The sequence below is a fragment of the Callithrix jacchus genome, chromosome 20 (assembly GCF_049354715.1).
Source record: "Callithrix jacchus isolate 240 chromosome 20, calJac240_pri, whole genome shotgun sequence".
NCBI lineage: Eukaryota > Metazoa > Chordata > Mammalia > Primates > Cebidae > Callithrix > Callithrix jacchus.
Genome location: NC_133521.1, coordinates 15,290,563 through 15,307,426, shown reverse-complemented (window position 1 = coordinate 15,307,426; position 16,864 = coordinate 15,290,563). Strand labels below are relative to the sequence as shown.

At 50.1% G+C, this 16,864-nt stretch overlaps 1 protein-coding gene across 1 annotated transcript; it reads right to left on the bottom strand.

Annotated features, from left to right (window-relative positions):
• Window positions 1-13,984: 13,984 nt before the first annotated feature.
• CCL17 (C-C motif chemokine ligand 17) lies at window positions 13,985-16,242 on the bottom strand. The gene is made up of 3 exons (XM_008985929.5): window positions 16,108-16,242; window positions 14,921-15,038; window positions 13,985-14,284 (listed from the first exon to the last, which is right to left on the bottom strand). The coding sequence occupies exons 1-3, from the start codon at window positions 16,175-16,177 to the stop codon at window positions 14,164-14,166; spliced, it is 309 nt and encodes a 102-aa protein (XP_008984177.2). The 5' UTR covers window positions 16,178-16,242; the 3' UTR covers window positions 13,985-14,163.
• Window positions 16,243-16,864: the final 622 nt, after the last annotated feature.

Sequence of the window (16,864 nt, the reverse complement as noted above, 5' to 3'; positions counted from 1 at the left end):
TTGTTGCTGTGGCTAATTGAAGTTTGGCTCCAAAGCCCCTTTTATACGCAGGTCGAAGATGACCCCTAGTGACTCATGCCCTTGTATGATAGCCTCCCCTGGAGTTTCAGTGGGACCCGTCAGTGTGATGGGATCATCCCTGCCGTGATTAGGTTACGTTTTGTGGCAAAAGTGAAGGGATTTTGCAGATGTAATTAAAGTCCTTAATGGACTTTAAGTTAATTAAAAGGGAGATTATCTTGAGTTGGCCTGACCCAATCAGTTGATACTTTAAAAGAACTAGAGAAGAATATCTTGCTAGCCTTGAAGAAATAAGTTGCTCTATTAGTCTGTTTTCATACTGCTATAAAGAACTGCCTGAGGCTGGGTAATTTATAAAGGAAAGAGGTTTAAGTGACTGACAGTTCAGCAAGGCTGGAGAGGCCTCAGGGAACTTAAAATCATGGTGGAAGGTGAAGGGGAAGCTAGACACCTTATTCATAAGTCAGCAGGAAGGAGACATGCCGAGCAAAGGGGGAAGAGCCCCTCATAATACTATCAGATCTCCTGAGAATTCACTCACCATCACGAGACCATCATGGGGAAATTGCCCCCATGATTCAGTTACCTCCACCTGGTCTCTCCTTTGACACATGGGGATTATGGGGATTACAATTCAAGATGAGATTTGGCTGGGGACACAAAGCCTAACCATATCAGTTGCCAAGCTGTGAGAGGGCCATGGGCAAGGAACTGCAAGGAACTGAATTCTGCCAGCAACCAGGTTAGCTTGGAAGAGGACGCTAAGTTCCAGGTAAGAATGCAGCCTAGCCAGCATCTTGTAAGATCCTGAGTAGAGGCTCCGGTCTGCTGTGCCAGGACTCCTGGCCCAGAGAACCTGTGGTAAGAAATGAGTGTTTTAGCAGCTAAATGTGAGGTCACTGGTTACATAGCAATAGGAAACTAATTCAGCCCCAGAATGGTTTAACAGTAATATAATTATTAAGCTGCAGGGCCACTGTTAGTTACTTCCGCTGCACTTGTCCAGATGAAGGTCAAAAATCTCAACTTCCAAGTTGAGGGCAAGAGTCCTGAGCCAGAACTTCCTGCATTGGTCTGGCACATGCTTCAAGCCTTTGCCGATTCTTGTTCTGAGTCCCAGCTGCTGCTGGCAAAATGGACACTGCCACCTCTTGTCAGCTGTAGTTGGTATAATGATTTTATGCTGGCATTCCACAGGGTCTGAGGCAAGCCAGCCAGCTCGGAGTCTGGGGCCCAGAGTGAGGGAAGAGTCCTTGCCAATCAGCAGTGCACACCTGGATGGGGGGCTCAGCTGCACTTGCACGTGCACCCAGAGAGGCAACAGCCAGACAGGCTAGAGGTTTTAGCCTTCAGCAAGCTCACAGTGTTGGAGCCAACATGGGCTCTGATAATCACTGAATGCAACCTCATCTTACATCTGAGGAAAGAGTGGGACCAGGAGGGTGACCTGCTGCCATCATTCACCTGAGCACCTCTTAAAAGTACTGAGGCCTGGCTGGGCATGGTGGCTTACGCCTGTAATCCCAGCATTTTGAAAGCCTGAGGTGGCTGAATCACCTGAGGTCAGGAGTTTGAGACCAGCCTGGCCAACATGGTGAAACTCTGTCTCTACAAAAATTAGCCAGGCGTGGCGGCATACGCCTGTAATCCCAGCTACTCGGGAGGCTGAGGCAGGAGAATTGCTTGAACCCAGGAGGCAGAGGTTGCAGTGAGCTGAGATCACGCCATTGCACTCCAGCCTGGTTGACAGAGTGAAACTGTCTCAAAAAAAAAAACCAAAAAAAAAACAAGTACTGAGGCCTGATGTCCTTGGACGTTCTGAGTCAGCCCAAGGTGGACGGAGCTGGGGCTTGGGGCAACGTCTTTCTTCTCTTTTAGTTTTCTAAGGTCTTTTTTTTTTTTTTTTGAGACGGAGTTTTGCTCTTGTTACCCAGGCTGGAGTGCAATGGCGTGATCTCGGCTCACTGCAACCTCCGCCTCCTGGGTTCAGGCAATTCTCCTGCCTCAGCCTCCTGAGTAGCTGGGATTACAGGCACGCGCCACCATGCCCAGCTAATTTTTTTTTTTTGTATTTTTAATAGAGACGGGGTTTCACCATGTTGACCAGGTTGGTCTCAATCTCTCGACCTCGTGATCCACCCACCTTGGCCTCCCAAAGTGCTGGGATTATAGGCTTGAGCCACCGTGCCCGGCCAGTTTTCTAAGGTCTTTAGCTTAGAACTTGGTAGTGTACACTTGGGACTTCGGCCTTCTGAAATCATTCAAAAGTAGAAAGTGAAGGGGACAGCAGAGACAAACCACACCTTCCTTGGGGTTAGGAGGCAGCCAAAACTGAACCACAAAATACCTGGAAAAGGGTGAGAGCAGAGGCTTTGGAGCCAGAGTGTGGACAGGAGAGAAGGGAGAGCAGGCAGGGCTGCAAACCTGCTCCAGGTGAAGATACCCCTGGACTGTAGAATGGGCCCATTTGTAACAGTGGGTTCCGAGTGCAGGCCAAGCAGTGAAGCTGAAGGGAGAACCCCACAGCGGAGCCTGGCATGTGGGAAGCACCCTGGTCTCTGCGCTGGAGGAGACTGTGAATAGCCCAGTTGCCAGTCCTTGTGGCAGGGAAAAGGCTAAACAGAAACCTTACCAAGTATTGGTGAAAATGTGGCCAGGTGGGAATTCACTTTTGGTGGGGATACTTTGAACAATGTCACCTTCATGTCACTTTGAACACTGGGTGCATATTAGAATCACCTGGATAGCTTCCAAAAATAAACAACAAAAACTCTTCCTGAATTTTCCTTCCAAAACCCAATTCAGTCAGAATCTTTTGGAGTAGGGCCCAGGGCGTCAGCATTTTTGCAAATCTCTCCCATGTCATTGTAGAGTGCAGCCAGGATTGAGGACCAATGCTCTAGAGAAATTCTTTGGCCCATCCACCAGAAGACAATTTAAAAAAGTATTCAAAGCAGCAATACTTCTAAGAGAATCCAAGCGGCCATTGACAAGAATGTGAGTGAAGGAGCACGTGTCCAAGCAGGGAACACTGCACAGCAGTGATGAGCTACAGCTGTGCACACCAACCTGGAAGAATCACGAAGCCACAAAAGCAAGTCACAGAAGTGTGTGTGTGTGTGTGTGTGTGTGTCTGTGTGTGTGTGAAATGTGATTTCATTTAAAGTTCAAAACATGCAAGATGCATCAGCCTGTCATTAAGGATATACACATACATGCATATATATGATGTATACACACGTGTGTGTGTGACAAGACTAAAAAGAAGCTCAAGGGAAATGATAAAATTCAGGACCACAGTTGGCTCCAAAGGGAGATGGGAGGTAGAGGCAGGACTTCATAGTAGCAGGAAAGTTCTATTTCTTAGGCTGGAAGGTGGGTATACAAGTGTTTATTTTATTATTGGTTTGCATACCTGCCATATACATGATAGATTTGTATTTCTTTTTTCTTTTCTGTTGAGATGGAGTCTTGCTCTGTCACCCAGGATGGAGTGCAGTGGTGTGATCTCGGCTCACTGCAACCTCTGCTTCCCAGGTTCAAGTGATTTTCCTGCCTTAACCTCCCGAGTAGCTGGGATTACAGGCATGCGCCACCACGCCCAGCTAATTTTTGTATTTTTTTTTTTTGAGACGGAATTTCGCTCTTGTTACCCAAGCTGGAGTGCAATGGCACGATTTTGCCTCACCGCAACCTCTGCCTCCTGGGTTCAGGCGATTCTCCTGCCTCAGCCTCCTGAGTAGCTGGGATTACAGGCACACGCCACCATGCCCAGCTAATTTTTTGTATTTTTTAGTAGAGTCGGGGTTTCACCATGTTGTCCAGGCTGGTCTTAAACTCCTGGACTCAATTCATCTGTCCACCTCGGCCTCCCAAAGTTCTGGAATTAACAGGCATGAGCCACTACACCCGGCCAATGATTTTGTATTTCTAAGAAACTTCATTGAAAAAATCTAAAAACTCCTCACATGAAAACGTGGGTCTTAAGGAAAATACTGCTAGCCCAAGGCAAAGTTCTGCATCTCCACAATGTGGACCTCCATTAATCATAGTGTACAGCATCTATATAAAGCTGCCTTGGGATAATAATAACAGAGGAAGAAGGTTGCCACAGAGCAGATGAATACTGTCTATGACCAAAATTTTTGCTACAAATTACACAAATGTATAAATGTAATGAAGAGACAAAAAGAACTCAATAAATTATTATTTGAGATGGAGTCTCTCTCTGTCGCCCAGGCTGGAGTGCAATGGCACAGTTTCGGCTCGTTGCAACCTCTGCCTCCTGGGTTCAAGCAATTATCCTGCTTCAGCCTCCTAAATAACTGGAACTACAGGTGCCCATAGCCGCACCCGGGTAATTTTTTATTTTATTTATTTATTAGAGACAGAATTTCGCCATGTTGACCAGGATGGTTTTGATATCCTGACCTCATGATCCACCCGCCCCAGCCTCCCAAAGTGCTGGGATTACAGGCATGAGCCACTGCACCCAGCCAAGTTCAAGAAATTATTAAGGGACAAAGAGGGAGAGAGATCTGTGATGAACACATGAAATGGCAGAGCGGAGTCAAGAAGTGAAAAGTGAGGCCAGGCACAGACTCAACACCTGTAACCCCAGCACCATGGGAGGCTGAGGCGGGCGGATCACTTGAGCTCAGGAGTTCAAGACCAACCTGGCCAACATGGCGAAACCTCATCTCTACTAAAAATACAAAAAATAGCGAGATGTGGTAGTGTGCCACTGTAGTCCCAGCTACTCTAGAGGCTGAGGCAGGAGAATTGCTTGAACCAGGGAGGCGGAGGTTGCAATGAGCCAAGATCACACCACTACACTCCAGCCTGGGCAACAGAATGAGCTTCTGTCTCATAAATAAAGATTTTCTTCTGTATCATTTCTAGCTCCTGAGAACCCTACAACTGCAGAAGGCTGTGCATTATCAAGGAGGCATTGCTAATCCTGAAGTTCCTTTACCCCAAAACAATGTGATGCCAACCATAAATGAGTAAAATGAGGCCAGGTGCGGTGCTCACGCCTGTTATCCCAGCACTTTGGCAGGCCGAGGCAGGCGGATCACCTGAGATCAGGAGTTTGAAACCAGCCTGACCAACATGGCGAAACCTCATCTCTACTAAAAATACAAATATTAGCCGGGTGCTGTGGTGGTGGGTGCCTGTAATCTCAGCTACTTGGGAGGCCGAGGCAGGAGAATTGTTTGAACCTGGGAGGCAGAGGTTGCAGTGAGCCAAGATTGCGCCATTGCACTCCAGCCTGGGTGACAGTCTTAAAAAAAAGAAAAAGACAGAACATCGACATAAAGAAGAATTTACATCAACGAATGGACAAAACAGCCAGTTAACATCAAATGGCAGTAATCCTACATTTAAATTGACTAAATTCCCCAATCAAAAGATACAGCCAAAACCCAACAGTACGCTACATCCAGACCCATTTCACATGCAAGGATACACAAAGACTCAAAACAAGGGGATGGAGAAAGATTTACCAACCAAATGGAGAGCAAAAATAAATAAATAAATAAATAAATAAGCAGGAGTTGCAATTCTCACATCTGATAAAATAGATTGTAAAGCAACAAAGATATAGTGGTAAAAGGATCAATGCAACATTAAGAGCTAATGATCCTAACACCCAGATACATAAGACCTATAAAGAGACTTAGACTCCCTAGACTCCCACACAATAATAGTTGGAGACTTCAACATCAATATTAGATAGATCGACAAGACAGAAAATTAATAAGGATATCCAGGACTTGAACTCAGATCCGGAACAAGTAAACTTAATAAATATTTATAGAGCTCTCCACTTTAAAATATACATTCTTGTCAGTACCACATCACACCTACTCATAGGTTTAAATGAAATATTGATCGGCCATTATTAAGCACAATTATTGGCAGAAAAGAGGTTTTCAATACCCATTTTCAGAATAAAGCAACATTCCTGTTCTCTCTCCCTCTTTTTCTTTCTCTTTTTTCTTCTCCTTCACTTCTTTTTTTTATCTTTCTTTCCTTTTCTCCTTTCTTAAAAAAAAAGAAAAAGAAATGAGTGAAATGAAAGTTATGTGAGTCTAGAAAAGTCTGGCTTCTGCCTGTTTGTATTCTCCTCTCTGAACCCTCGGTCTTTCTCTGCGTTCATTGCTGTCTGGTCACAGCAACGGGTGGGATCTGGATGGGGGCTGAGTGGAGGTGAGGACAGGGCAGCTCTCAGGTGGCTCTTATTTCACCCCTCTCAGGGAAAGCGGGGACGGAAGCCCCCACCCAGCCCTTAGTGACTTCAGGTCTCGCCTTCAGTGGTCACTGCTGGTGGTCAAGCTGGTAGTCCGGTCATTGATTACCCATGGCCCACCCTCCAGCATGAGACTTTCACCTCTGCAAAGCTCTGTGATCTGGAAATTGCATTTAGACTCAGCTGGGTTAAAATGCTCCCTCCCGCCCTCCCGCCCGCCCTCCCTTCCTTCCTTCCTCCTTTCATTTCTTCTCCTCTCTCTCTTCCCTCCCTCCCTCCCTTCTCTCCTTCATTCTTTCCTTTTTGATTTTCCATAATTAAACATTTGTTCTCTCAAATCATGAAAGATTTAAAATACAAAGAATTGCCAGTAGACAATTCTCTGTATTCTCTCCCTCCTTCTTTCCTTCCTTCCTTTTTTCCCTCCCTTCCTCCCTTCCTTTCTTTTAGATTTTCTATAATTACTTAAACAATTTTTTTATCTTAAATCATGAAACATTTCAAATACAGAGAATTGCCAGTGGACAATTAGCTTAGCTGTGCTTATTCCTGTCACTCCCTTTTACATACACAAGTGCTCCAGCACTTCGCTGCCCTCCCAGAGGACTCCTTTGTCCTGAGCTGACGTATGTCCCATCCAAGCCTGCTACTCTACAGAAAAGTGAATATTGAATATGTTTTTTTTTTTTTTTTGAGACGGAGTTTCTCTCTTGTTACCCAGGCTGGAGTGCAATGGCGCGATCTCGGCTCACCGCAACCTCCGCCTCTTGGGTTCAGGCAATTCTCCTGCCTCAGCCTCCTGAGTAGCTGGGATTACAGGCATGCGCCACCATGCCCAGCTAATTTTTTGTATCTTTAGTAGAGACGGGGTTTCACCACGTTGACCAGGATGGTCGCGATCTTTTGACCTCGTGATCCACCCGCCTCGGCCTCCCAAAGTGCTGGGATTACAGGACTGAGCCACCGCGCCCGGCCTGAATATGTCTTTTTAAATGAAATTCACATAACATAAAACTAACCATTTAAATGAACAATTGAGCAGCATTTGGCACATTCACAGTGCGGTGCAACCACTGCCTCTAGCTGGTTCCAAAACGTTTTCATTACCCTAAAAGGAAACCCCATCCCCAGAAAGCAGTTGGTCCCCGGCTTCCTCTCCCACCATCTCCGGTCACCACCAGTGGGCGTTCTGACTCCATGGAGTTACTTCGGACATTTCATATGAATGAAATTAGACACCGTGTGATCTTCTGCGGGGCTTCTTTACTTACCACAGTGTTTCCGAGGTTCACCCATAGGGTGTATCTGTGCTCCATCCTGTTTAGGGCAGAATAATCTTCTTTGTATGGTTACACCACTTTGGCTTATCTGTTCCTCTGCTGATGAACAGCTGGGCTGTTTCCAGCTTTGTGCTATAGTAAATACTCCACTGTGAACATAGATGAGCAAAGGCTAAATAAGTCCTTTGAAGGCTGACTTGTTGGCTGTGACAGTTTCTCAGACTTTCCTCGTTTTGGGTGAGCTTGATCATTTAGAGGAGTACTGGTCAGGATTTTTTTGTTTGTTTTTGAGACAGAGTCTCACTCTGTTGCCCAGCCCGGAGTGCAGATCTCGGCTTACTGCAGCCTCTGCCTCCCAGGTTCAAGCAATCCTCCTGCCTCGGTCTCCCAGGTAGTTGGGATTATAGGCGTGTGCCATCATGCCCAGCTAATTTTTGTATTTTTACTGCTGACAGAGCTTCACCATGTTGGTCAGGCTGGTCTCAAACTCCTGACCTCAAGTGATTTGCCCGCCTCGGCCTCCCAAAGTGCTGAGATTACAGTGTGAGTCGCCATGCTTAGACAAGGGCTGACTTCTTAACAAAGCCCTGGTCCCTTTACTTGTCTATTTGACCTCTGTGGTTGCCATGCTGGCTTTGGAGAAGGGCAAGGGGAATATCCAGGTGACAGCAGTTCAATTATGAGGCAACGGCAGGTTTTCTAAGACTGTGGTCCCCTAAGGGCAATGTGAGAGGAGGAGAAGCAGCCATATTGGCACATCCCCAAACAGGTCAGAGAAGGTCCAGTTCCATCACTTCATAGAGAAGTAGGCTCAGGAAGGTGAGGTGCATGTGTCCAGGTCCAATGGCCAGTTGGTGGCAAAGCGGAGACTCGAAACAGATCCGTGACACTTTGTGTTAAAATGTCAAAGATAAACTTTTTTAGCTCCATATATGAGGGATAGTATGAGACATTTGTCTTTCTGGGCCTGGCTTATTTCACTTAACATAATGACTATCCATCCATTTTGCTGCAAATGACAGGACTGCCTTCTTTTTATGGCTGAAGAGCACTCCGTTGTGTACACATACCACACTTCTTTATTCGTTCCTCCATTGACGGACACAGGTTGATTCCATATCTTTCCTATTGTGAAGATTGCTACAATAAACATGGGGGTGCAGGTGTCCCTCTGATATATTGATTTCTTTTCCTTTGGATAAATGCCTAGTGGTAGGATTGCTGGATCATATAGTTCTATTCTGGGGAGACGGGGTAATGGAGAGCGATTGGTGGTGGATACAAACAGTTGGAGAGAAGGAATAATTCCCAGTGCTTGACTGCACAGTAGGGTGACTGTAGTGAACAGTTAATTGTATTTTTCTTTTCTTTCTTTTTTTGAGATGGAGTTTCACTCTTCTTGCCCAGGCTGGAGTGCAATGGTGCAATCTCGGCTCACTGAAACCTCACCCATGCTCAAGTTATTCTCCTGCCTCAGCCTCCCGAGCAGCTGGGATTACAGGCACCCACCACCACACCTGGCTAATTTTTTTGTATTTTTAGTAGAGATGGGGTTTCACCATGTTGGCCAGGCTGGTCTCAAACTCCTGACCTCAGTTGATCCACTTGCCTTGGCCTCCCAAAGTGCTGGGATGACAGGTGTGAGCCACCGCAGCCTTTTTTTCTTCTTTTTGAGACAGGGTCTCCCTCTGTCACTCCAACTAGAGTGCAGTGGCACCATCATGGCTCACTGCAGCCGCGACCTGCTGTGCTCAAGTGATCTTCCCACCTCAGCCTCCCGGGTAGCTGGGAGCACAGGCACACATTACAACACCTGGCTGTTTTTTGTATTTCGTGAAGACTGAGTCTCACTATGTTGCCCAGGCTGGTCTCAAACTCCTGGGCTCGAGGGGCCTCCCACCTCGGCCTCCCAGAGTGCTGGGATTACAGGCGTGAGCCACTATGCCTGGCCTATTGTATATTTCAAAATAGCTAGAAGAGAAGATTTGAAATGTTCCCAACAGAGTGAAATGGTAAATGTTCGAGGTGATGGATATCCTGATTACCTTGATCTGATCATTACCCATTGTATGCCTGTGTCAAGTATCACATTTGCCCCATAAACATGTACAATTATTGTGTATCAGTTTAAAAAATTTTAGGCCGGGCACCGTGGCTCAAGCATGTAATCCCAGCACTTTGGGAGGCCGAGGCGGGTGGATCATGAGGTCAAGAGATCGAGACCATCCTGGTCAAAATGGTGAAACCCCGTCTCTACTAAAGATACAAAAAATTAGCTGGGCATGGTGGCGTGTGCCTGTAATCCCAGCTACTTGGGAGGCTGAGTCAGGGGAATTGCCTGAACCCAGGAGGCGGAGGTTGCAGTGAGCCGAGATCGCGCCATTGCACTCCAGCCTGGGTAACAAGAGCGAAACTCTGTCTCAAAAAAAAAAAAAAAAAGTTTTAAATGTACCCACAGGATTTGAATTGATGGAGGTGACTGAGTGACAACACAGAGCAACTGAGGCCACTGAAAGAAGATTTTATTACTTGCATCTCCCAAGAGAACAGGGCATGCCACACACACAGGACCACACATGTGAAGCCACACACACAGGACCACACACGCGGGGCCACAGACACAGGACCACACACGCAGGACCACACACACAGGGCCACACATGCAGGACCACACATATAGGACCACACACAGAGGGCCACACACACAGGGCCACACATGCGGGGCCACAGGGGAAGCACCAAGTTTGGTCAGGAGGCTGAAAGGAAGGATCAGAACCGTATAGACCACAGCCTTTCGTGGGGCTTCCACCTGAAGGGCAAGGCAGGGCAGGGAAGCAGCCCAGGTCTGGCTAGTTGAAATAATTCCAGAGGGCCTTGGGCATAGGGGCTGTCCCTGGCTGTCCCTGGCTGTCCCTACCCGGATCTGGGTGATTTCGGGCAGGGGAAATACTGGCTTGGTGTGAGAGTTACATAGAGGTGGTTGGTGGAACTATGAGCGGGATTGGTTGGAGGGTTTGTAACTGTCATTATTTTCAAACACTTGCAAAAACTGGCTTGCAGGGGAAGTATAAATGCCTTTGGCTCTGTGATTTGGTCCTGTGATAAATGGATCCCAAATACAGTCTCTAAGAAAACACAGTTAAACACCCCGGCCCAGGTTGCGTCTGGAGTTAGTGGCCCTGCTAGTTCCCGCAGCGTTTCTTGCTTCTTCCTCTTCATCCAGCAAACCCTAGGCAGTGTAATGGGTGGTTTCTTTGCTTCTGTACCCCCAAAAGGAGGGCTGGCCAGCTACAGACACCCCTGCCCCAAGGCCTAGTGCAGCTTCAACCGATGTGGCTGATCCCAGCCCCTGGGTACAGTGATGGGGCCAGAGTCCTGCTAGTGGGGTTGGGGCCTCTGGCCCATCAGTCTTGCAACTTCCTCCTAAGAGCAGAATGCCCTCTAGTGGGTCCTTGGAGAACAATCCAATTCTAATTTCCACGCTCCAAGATGTGATGTTTCAAGCCCAGGTGTTAGAGCTCCCCAGGAAATTTCTCTCACCCTGGTGGAATTCACCCAAGCAGCATTGATGAAAATGTATAAATCAAATATACACTATGCATAAAGCTTTTTTCCCCTCCTCATAAATGAGTACTGTCCTGACCCAAATACCTGCCCATGAGTTTATTGGGTAAATCACGCAAGCAGCTCCAATTACAAGGGGCTCCAATTACAAGGGGCAGCGTGTGGTCAGGATTAGATGGAGGTGAGTGCTGGGAGCAGGTGGAGGACACACAGCTGAGGATCAGATGCAACCAGAGAGACCAGGGCTGGTCTGCTGGCTGTGTGGAGGCAACACTGACTTGACAAACTGGGTTTCAGAATGGTGGCTCACGCCTGCAATCCCAGCACTTTGGGAGACCGAGGCGGGCAGATCACTTGAGCTCAGGAGTTGGAGACCAGCCTGGCCAACATGGTAAAACCCTGTCTCTTCTAAAAATACAAAAAGTAGCCAGGTGTGGTGGCATGCACCTATATGATCCCAGCTACTCAGGAGGCTGAAGCATAAGAATCGCTTGAACCCAGGAGACAGAGGTTGCAGTGAGCCAAGATCGCGCCATTGCATTCCAGCGTGGGTGACAGAGCCAGACTCCATCTGAAAAAAAAAAAAAATAAAAAAAGCTGGGGTGGGGAAGGTGAGGGAAGAGGGGAGGCACCTACCAGGTGGAAGAAGCAAGGTAAGACTGGCGCCCCTCCTGACTTTTCACCCCAACCTGCCCATTCCTCTTTTTCCCTCCCTCCCTGCTCTCCAATCACCGTAGTCTCTAAGTCACACTTCCTTAAAATATCCCAGGGGAACATGGCAGCTGTCCTGCCTCTTGCATCTCACCATCTCCCACCTTGCACCGGATGCTGCTCATGAATACTTGGATTCCGAATCCTGCATTTTGTTGCCAGTCCTGGATCCACCTCTTCCTGCCTTTATGCCATGCCCCCACCTATCTCACCTTTAGGGACCCTCTGGCAACTCCCCACCTCCTCAAGGGCCTCCACGGCCCCTCTATTTATCTAAGCTTACAATATGGGCTTCTGAGTAGGATTTCAGCAGGGGAAAACAAGGGTCTTGCTTTTTTAAACAAAGTTTGTTGGAGGCCAGGCACGGTGGCTTGTGCCTGTAATCCCAGAACTTTGGGAGGCTGAGGCAGGTGGATCACATGAGGTCAAGGAGCCTGACCAACATGGTCAAACCCTGTCTCTACTAAAAAAAAAAAAAAAAAAAAATAGCCAGGTGTGGTGGCAGGCGCCTGTAATCCCAGCTACTTGGGAGGGTGAGGCAGGAGAATTGCTTGAACCTGGGAGGGGGAGGGTGCAGGGAGCAGAGATTGCACCATTGCACTCTGAGCGTCCTTCCAGCTCTAGCCTGCACGGTGCAGGGGTCCAGGCCCCGACCGTCGCTGGCCTTTGTTGTCTTAAAGCCTTCTTTCTCCTTGCTTCCCTCTGTTTTTAGATCATCCTTCCTCCACCCGGCGGATTCGGAGAACGATTTTCCATGAACTCAGACTGGGCCACCCCTAGGGCTCTGGGTCTGAGGCAGTTGTTCGAGAGATATTCCTCGGCATCAGGACAGGAGAAGAGCCCACTTGCAGCCGAAGAGACCCTAGAGTCACAGATAGGCCAGTTTACTGGCTTTATCAACCTCATTTTGCTGTTCTTATTCTATTCCTGCCCATATTGGAAAGTGAACTTGCGTTGTCATCTTCCCTGCAACGAGCTGACTGGCCACAAGGGGGCAGAATTCCCAGCCAGGCCTGGAAATTGACCTAACCGCCGCCCCGCTAAGCAACGCCTGCCACAGGGTCTTCGGAAGAGAAGGACCCACGACCCTGCCGCCAAACTGTGTTCAGAGAGACAAGCCACGGCCGCATCGCTGGCTGGGAGAGTGAGAGAGAACTGGGACACGAAGGCCTGATTCCTCCCCCGCTGCACACTGTGTTCAGCCCTCAGCTGAGCCTGGGCAGAGGGGCCTGGGGGTGGGGTGTCCGGAGCCTGCAATCCCCATATTTTTGAGCACAGGGGTGCGACGTGCCCGGAGTGGCTCACGGAGCTCTCAACCTAATGGAGGAGCTGCGACTGCCCCCCTCCCCCGCCCACACACGAACCAATGGGAGAACCAGGCGGAGCAGGGGTCGGCTGCAGGGCAGTCCCCACGAGCTGGGGGAGCTAGTCGGTGGGGGGCTGTACTGGGCCGGATTCCTGCAGGCTGGGTGCGGCTGAACTGGGCTGGGGGTCAGCCAGGGAGGCGGGGATCACACTTCAGTCAGGAGGAACGGCGGCCGCTTGGCACCCTCCTACCTGCGGTTGGAGGGGGCTGGGAGGGTAGCTGCAGGCAGAGGACCCAGGGCCCGCATAAGGGCCCAGGACCCACAGAGCCGGCTCGCCCCGGAGCTGGTCTGCAGTTTGAGTGGGGAGAGGGAGCCAGGACCCGGAGGAGCCGGGCCAGCGGGCCTGCAGTGAGTGCAGGGGAGGCAGGGACGGGGCTGCAGGATCCCCCACCCTCCGCCAGGGGGCTCCCCAGCACTGGGCGGAGCTGCGGCCTGCGGGAGGGTCCTGGCCAGTCTGTGGAATTGATTCCAGCACCTCAAGGAAGCTTGTCCCCAGCTCCACGTGGGGCAAGAGCAGGAACTGGGCTGGGGAGAAACTGGAAGACCTCAGACAGAGAATCCAGCTGCCGCCTCCCAGGAACCTGCCAGCCCTGCCCCTGCCCGGGCCTCTCACCAGGGCCTCCCCTCACTGGTTCGTGGTCTGTGGAAGCCACGTGCCCCTCTCAGCCTCAGTTTCTCTTTCCGACCTGCGCAGGGAAGGACCAGATGTTCTCTGAGGACCCTCCCAGTGTGACAGGCGGGAGTGGAACCGCGTCCTGCGCTGTGGGGACGGACACACTGACACAGACTGAGCAGAAAGAATTTAATCTGGGCCCTTCTGTGCCCAAGGCTCCAGTTCAGACAAGGGGTTGGGATCTTCCTCCGTGTGGCTCTTCTTTGTCCTTGGAAGGCCTCCCTTGGACCCAGGCACTCGGGGTTGGGGTGGTGAACACAGATGCTGGAGGTACCGGGTGGTCCCAGGAGACAGTCAGGAGTCCCAGGTGAGGAGGCTTCGAGACCTCTGCAGGCTTCGCAGGTATTTAAGTGCCTTCTTCACACTCTGGTCCTCGGGGTCCGAACAGATAGCCCTGCCCTGGACGGTCACAAGCCTACACAGAGAGAGGATGTTCCCAGGGATGTCAGAGGGAGAAGGGCCCCAGAGTCCCCAGGATGGCCCCATCCTGTGCTGAGCAGGATTCCAAGACTCCAAGAGGGGCAGGAAGTTGCTGTAGTCACCTGGGGCCTTGGTGGCAGGTCTGGGACATCAGGCTCTGTCCTGAGTGATCTGGACCCTCACAGGGAGCCAGGGCTGCAGGACCTTGTCAGACTGCCACAAGATGGCTTAGAGCCTGTGATGTGGGGACTGTGGGGAGGGCTCAGACTACCACCCCTCAGACTGCCCCAAGACGGCCTAGAGCCTGAGACGTGGGGACTGTGGGGAGGGCTCAGGCCCAGGCCAGGGGAGGTGACCGCATTGCCCCTGACCAGCTGTGTGACCTGGGGAGTTCATCCCTCCCAGGGCCTCGATTTCACCACAATCAAGGAACAGGTTGGACTTGATGCCCTGCAGCCCTTTTGGGTCCCACAGCATGGGTGCATGAACTGCCCCAAGGAGCCTGTAGGGGTTGGGGAGGAAGGTCCCCACTGTATCATCCCTGTTTCCCGGTGGCCTTTCTGGGAGCTTCAGGGTCCACTTGTCCCCATGCTTGGCCCAGAGAAGCAGGGGTGGGACCAGGGGCACTTACACAATGGCTTTCCGGTTACAGTCCTGGGAGGTCCTATACCAAGTAGACAGCTTTCTAAGGGGAATGGCTCCCCTGAAGTACTCCAGGCAGCACTCTCGGCCAACATTGGTCCCTCGAGCTGCAGGGAGAGGAAGCAGGGTGGGGTGTCTGTGAGTGTCTGCCTGTGTTTTGTGGGAGCCCTGGGTGTGTCTGTGGAAGGTTGGCATGTGCGTGTCCACGTGTGCATCTGTGTGGTGACTGCATGTGTCACTGCCTATGTATATGTGTGTGTGTGAATGTACACCAGTATGTGTGAGGCCTCTGTGTATGCTGTGGGGATCCTGTGTGTTTGTGGGTATGTATGTCTGAGTGTGTCTGTGGGGGATCCTGTGTGTCCTGTGAGTGCCCACGTGTGTGTGTGTCTGTGTGTAGTCCTGTGTGTCTATGCCTGGCAACCTTATTTCATCTTTCCTTTCCTAACCTAATATAAGAATCTGTTTTTTAGGCCAGGCGCAGTGGCTCATGCCTGTAATCCCAGGACTTTGGGAGGCCCAGTCTGGTGGGTTGCTTGAGGTCAGGAGTTCGAGACCAGCCTGACCAATATGTTAAAACCCCATCTCTACAAAAAACACAAAATTAGCCCCGCATGGTGGCAGGTACCTACAATCCCAGCTGCTCAGAAGGCCGAGGTAGGAGAATCGCTTGTACCTGGGAGGCAGAGGTTGCAGTGAACCAAGATCACGCCATTGCACTCTAGCCTGGGTGACAGAGTGAGAGACTCCATCTCAAAAAAAAGAAACTCTTTTTTACATGCTCTTGGAAGCTTTATGCTGATTCTCTCATTGTGCATAAAACCTGTTAATAAAATAGATGCTAATAAATAATTTTGAGAATCTTTCTTTTTCCATTGCACAACTACAGCTGTTGAATCCCAACCTCACAGCCATTGCAGCTCGAGATGTGCTCATGTTGGTCCTTACCAAGCCCACCTGCAAGAGCTGGGACATCATCAACACCATCGACATTTTTCTCTGCTCGTTTCCCTCAAAATCCTAGTGCTGTGGGCTTCTCAGGTCTTTTTGTGGGGTGGGAGTAGGTGGGGTGTCAACAATACACAAATGTGTGTGTGTGTGTTGCTTTGGTGGTTTTCATGCCCCCAATTCCTGTCCTCCCAGTGCCTGCCCCTGGCCACCTTTCCCTGCTCTCACCTGCATGGATGTGCTGCAGAGAAGCCCCCAGGAGGAGGGTGACCAGGGCCAGCATCTTCAGTGGGACCATGGTGCCAGAAGTCCAGGAGGGAGTCTGTGCATGTAGGTCCCTCTGCTCAGGGAGACACCCTTGCTGAGAGTTGAGGGTGGCAGTGACTAATTTAACCTCCCTGGGGGTCTTGCCCCGCCTTCTGTCACCTCCCCACATCCTTCACTAGACCAGTGGAGATTGAAGAATTTGAGATGATTCAGGAGAAGTCCAGCTCTTGGAATGTTTGTGGATTTCCAGAGAATGGGCACTCAACTGGAGACAGAGGTGGGGTACATGTGTCTGGAGCCCATGCAGTGACACACTTCTCCTTTCAGAGGGGACATTTCTTGGTTCCTCTATTAGAATTGAAAAGCCTCCATCCACAACTGAGTTCATCTCTCTGTGGCTAGAAAGCATCCTTCATGCATGGCGGCCTGAGTCGGGGGAGATGAGGTGTTGGGAGTCAACCAGCAGAAATCAAGCAGGGCTCTTCTCCTGGACTGTGGGCAAGATTCAGGGCACTGGGGGCCACACTGGCTGTGGGCCATGGGCACAGGGGCATCACTCTGCAGGGAGGTCCATTCTTTATCTGCCTCTGAGAGAGACTGAGGCCCAGCCAGGGCACAGAGCAGCTTTGGTTGCCTGTCCCACCCCAGGCTAGGCCCTGACCGAAGGAGGCCAGAGCCCAGTGGTACTTCGATCACCATTCAATCCAAATAGCTCGGG

Excerpts from the sequence above, each read along its gene's own strand:
- CCL17 (XM_008985929.5), bottom strand. The coding sequence starts at position 16,177 with ATGGTCCCACTGAAGATGCTGGCCCTGGTCACCCTCCTCCTGGGGGCT. Across the intron at positions 15,039-16,107 it reads TCTGCAGCACATCCATGCAG|CTCGAGGGACCAATGTTGGC; the intron begins GTGAGAGCAGGG and ends CTCTCCCTGCAG. Across the intron at positions 14,285-14,920 it reads TGTAACCGGAAAGCCATTGT|GCTTGTGACCGTCCAGGGCA; the intron begins GTAAGTGCCCCT and ends CTCTCTGTGTAG.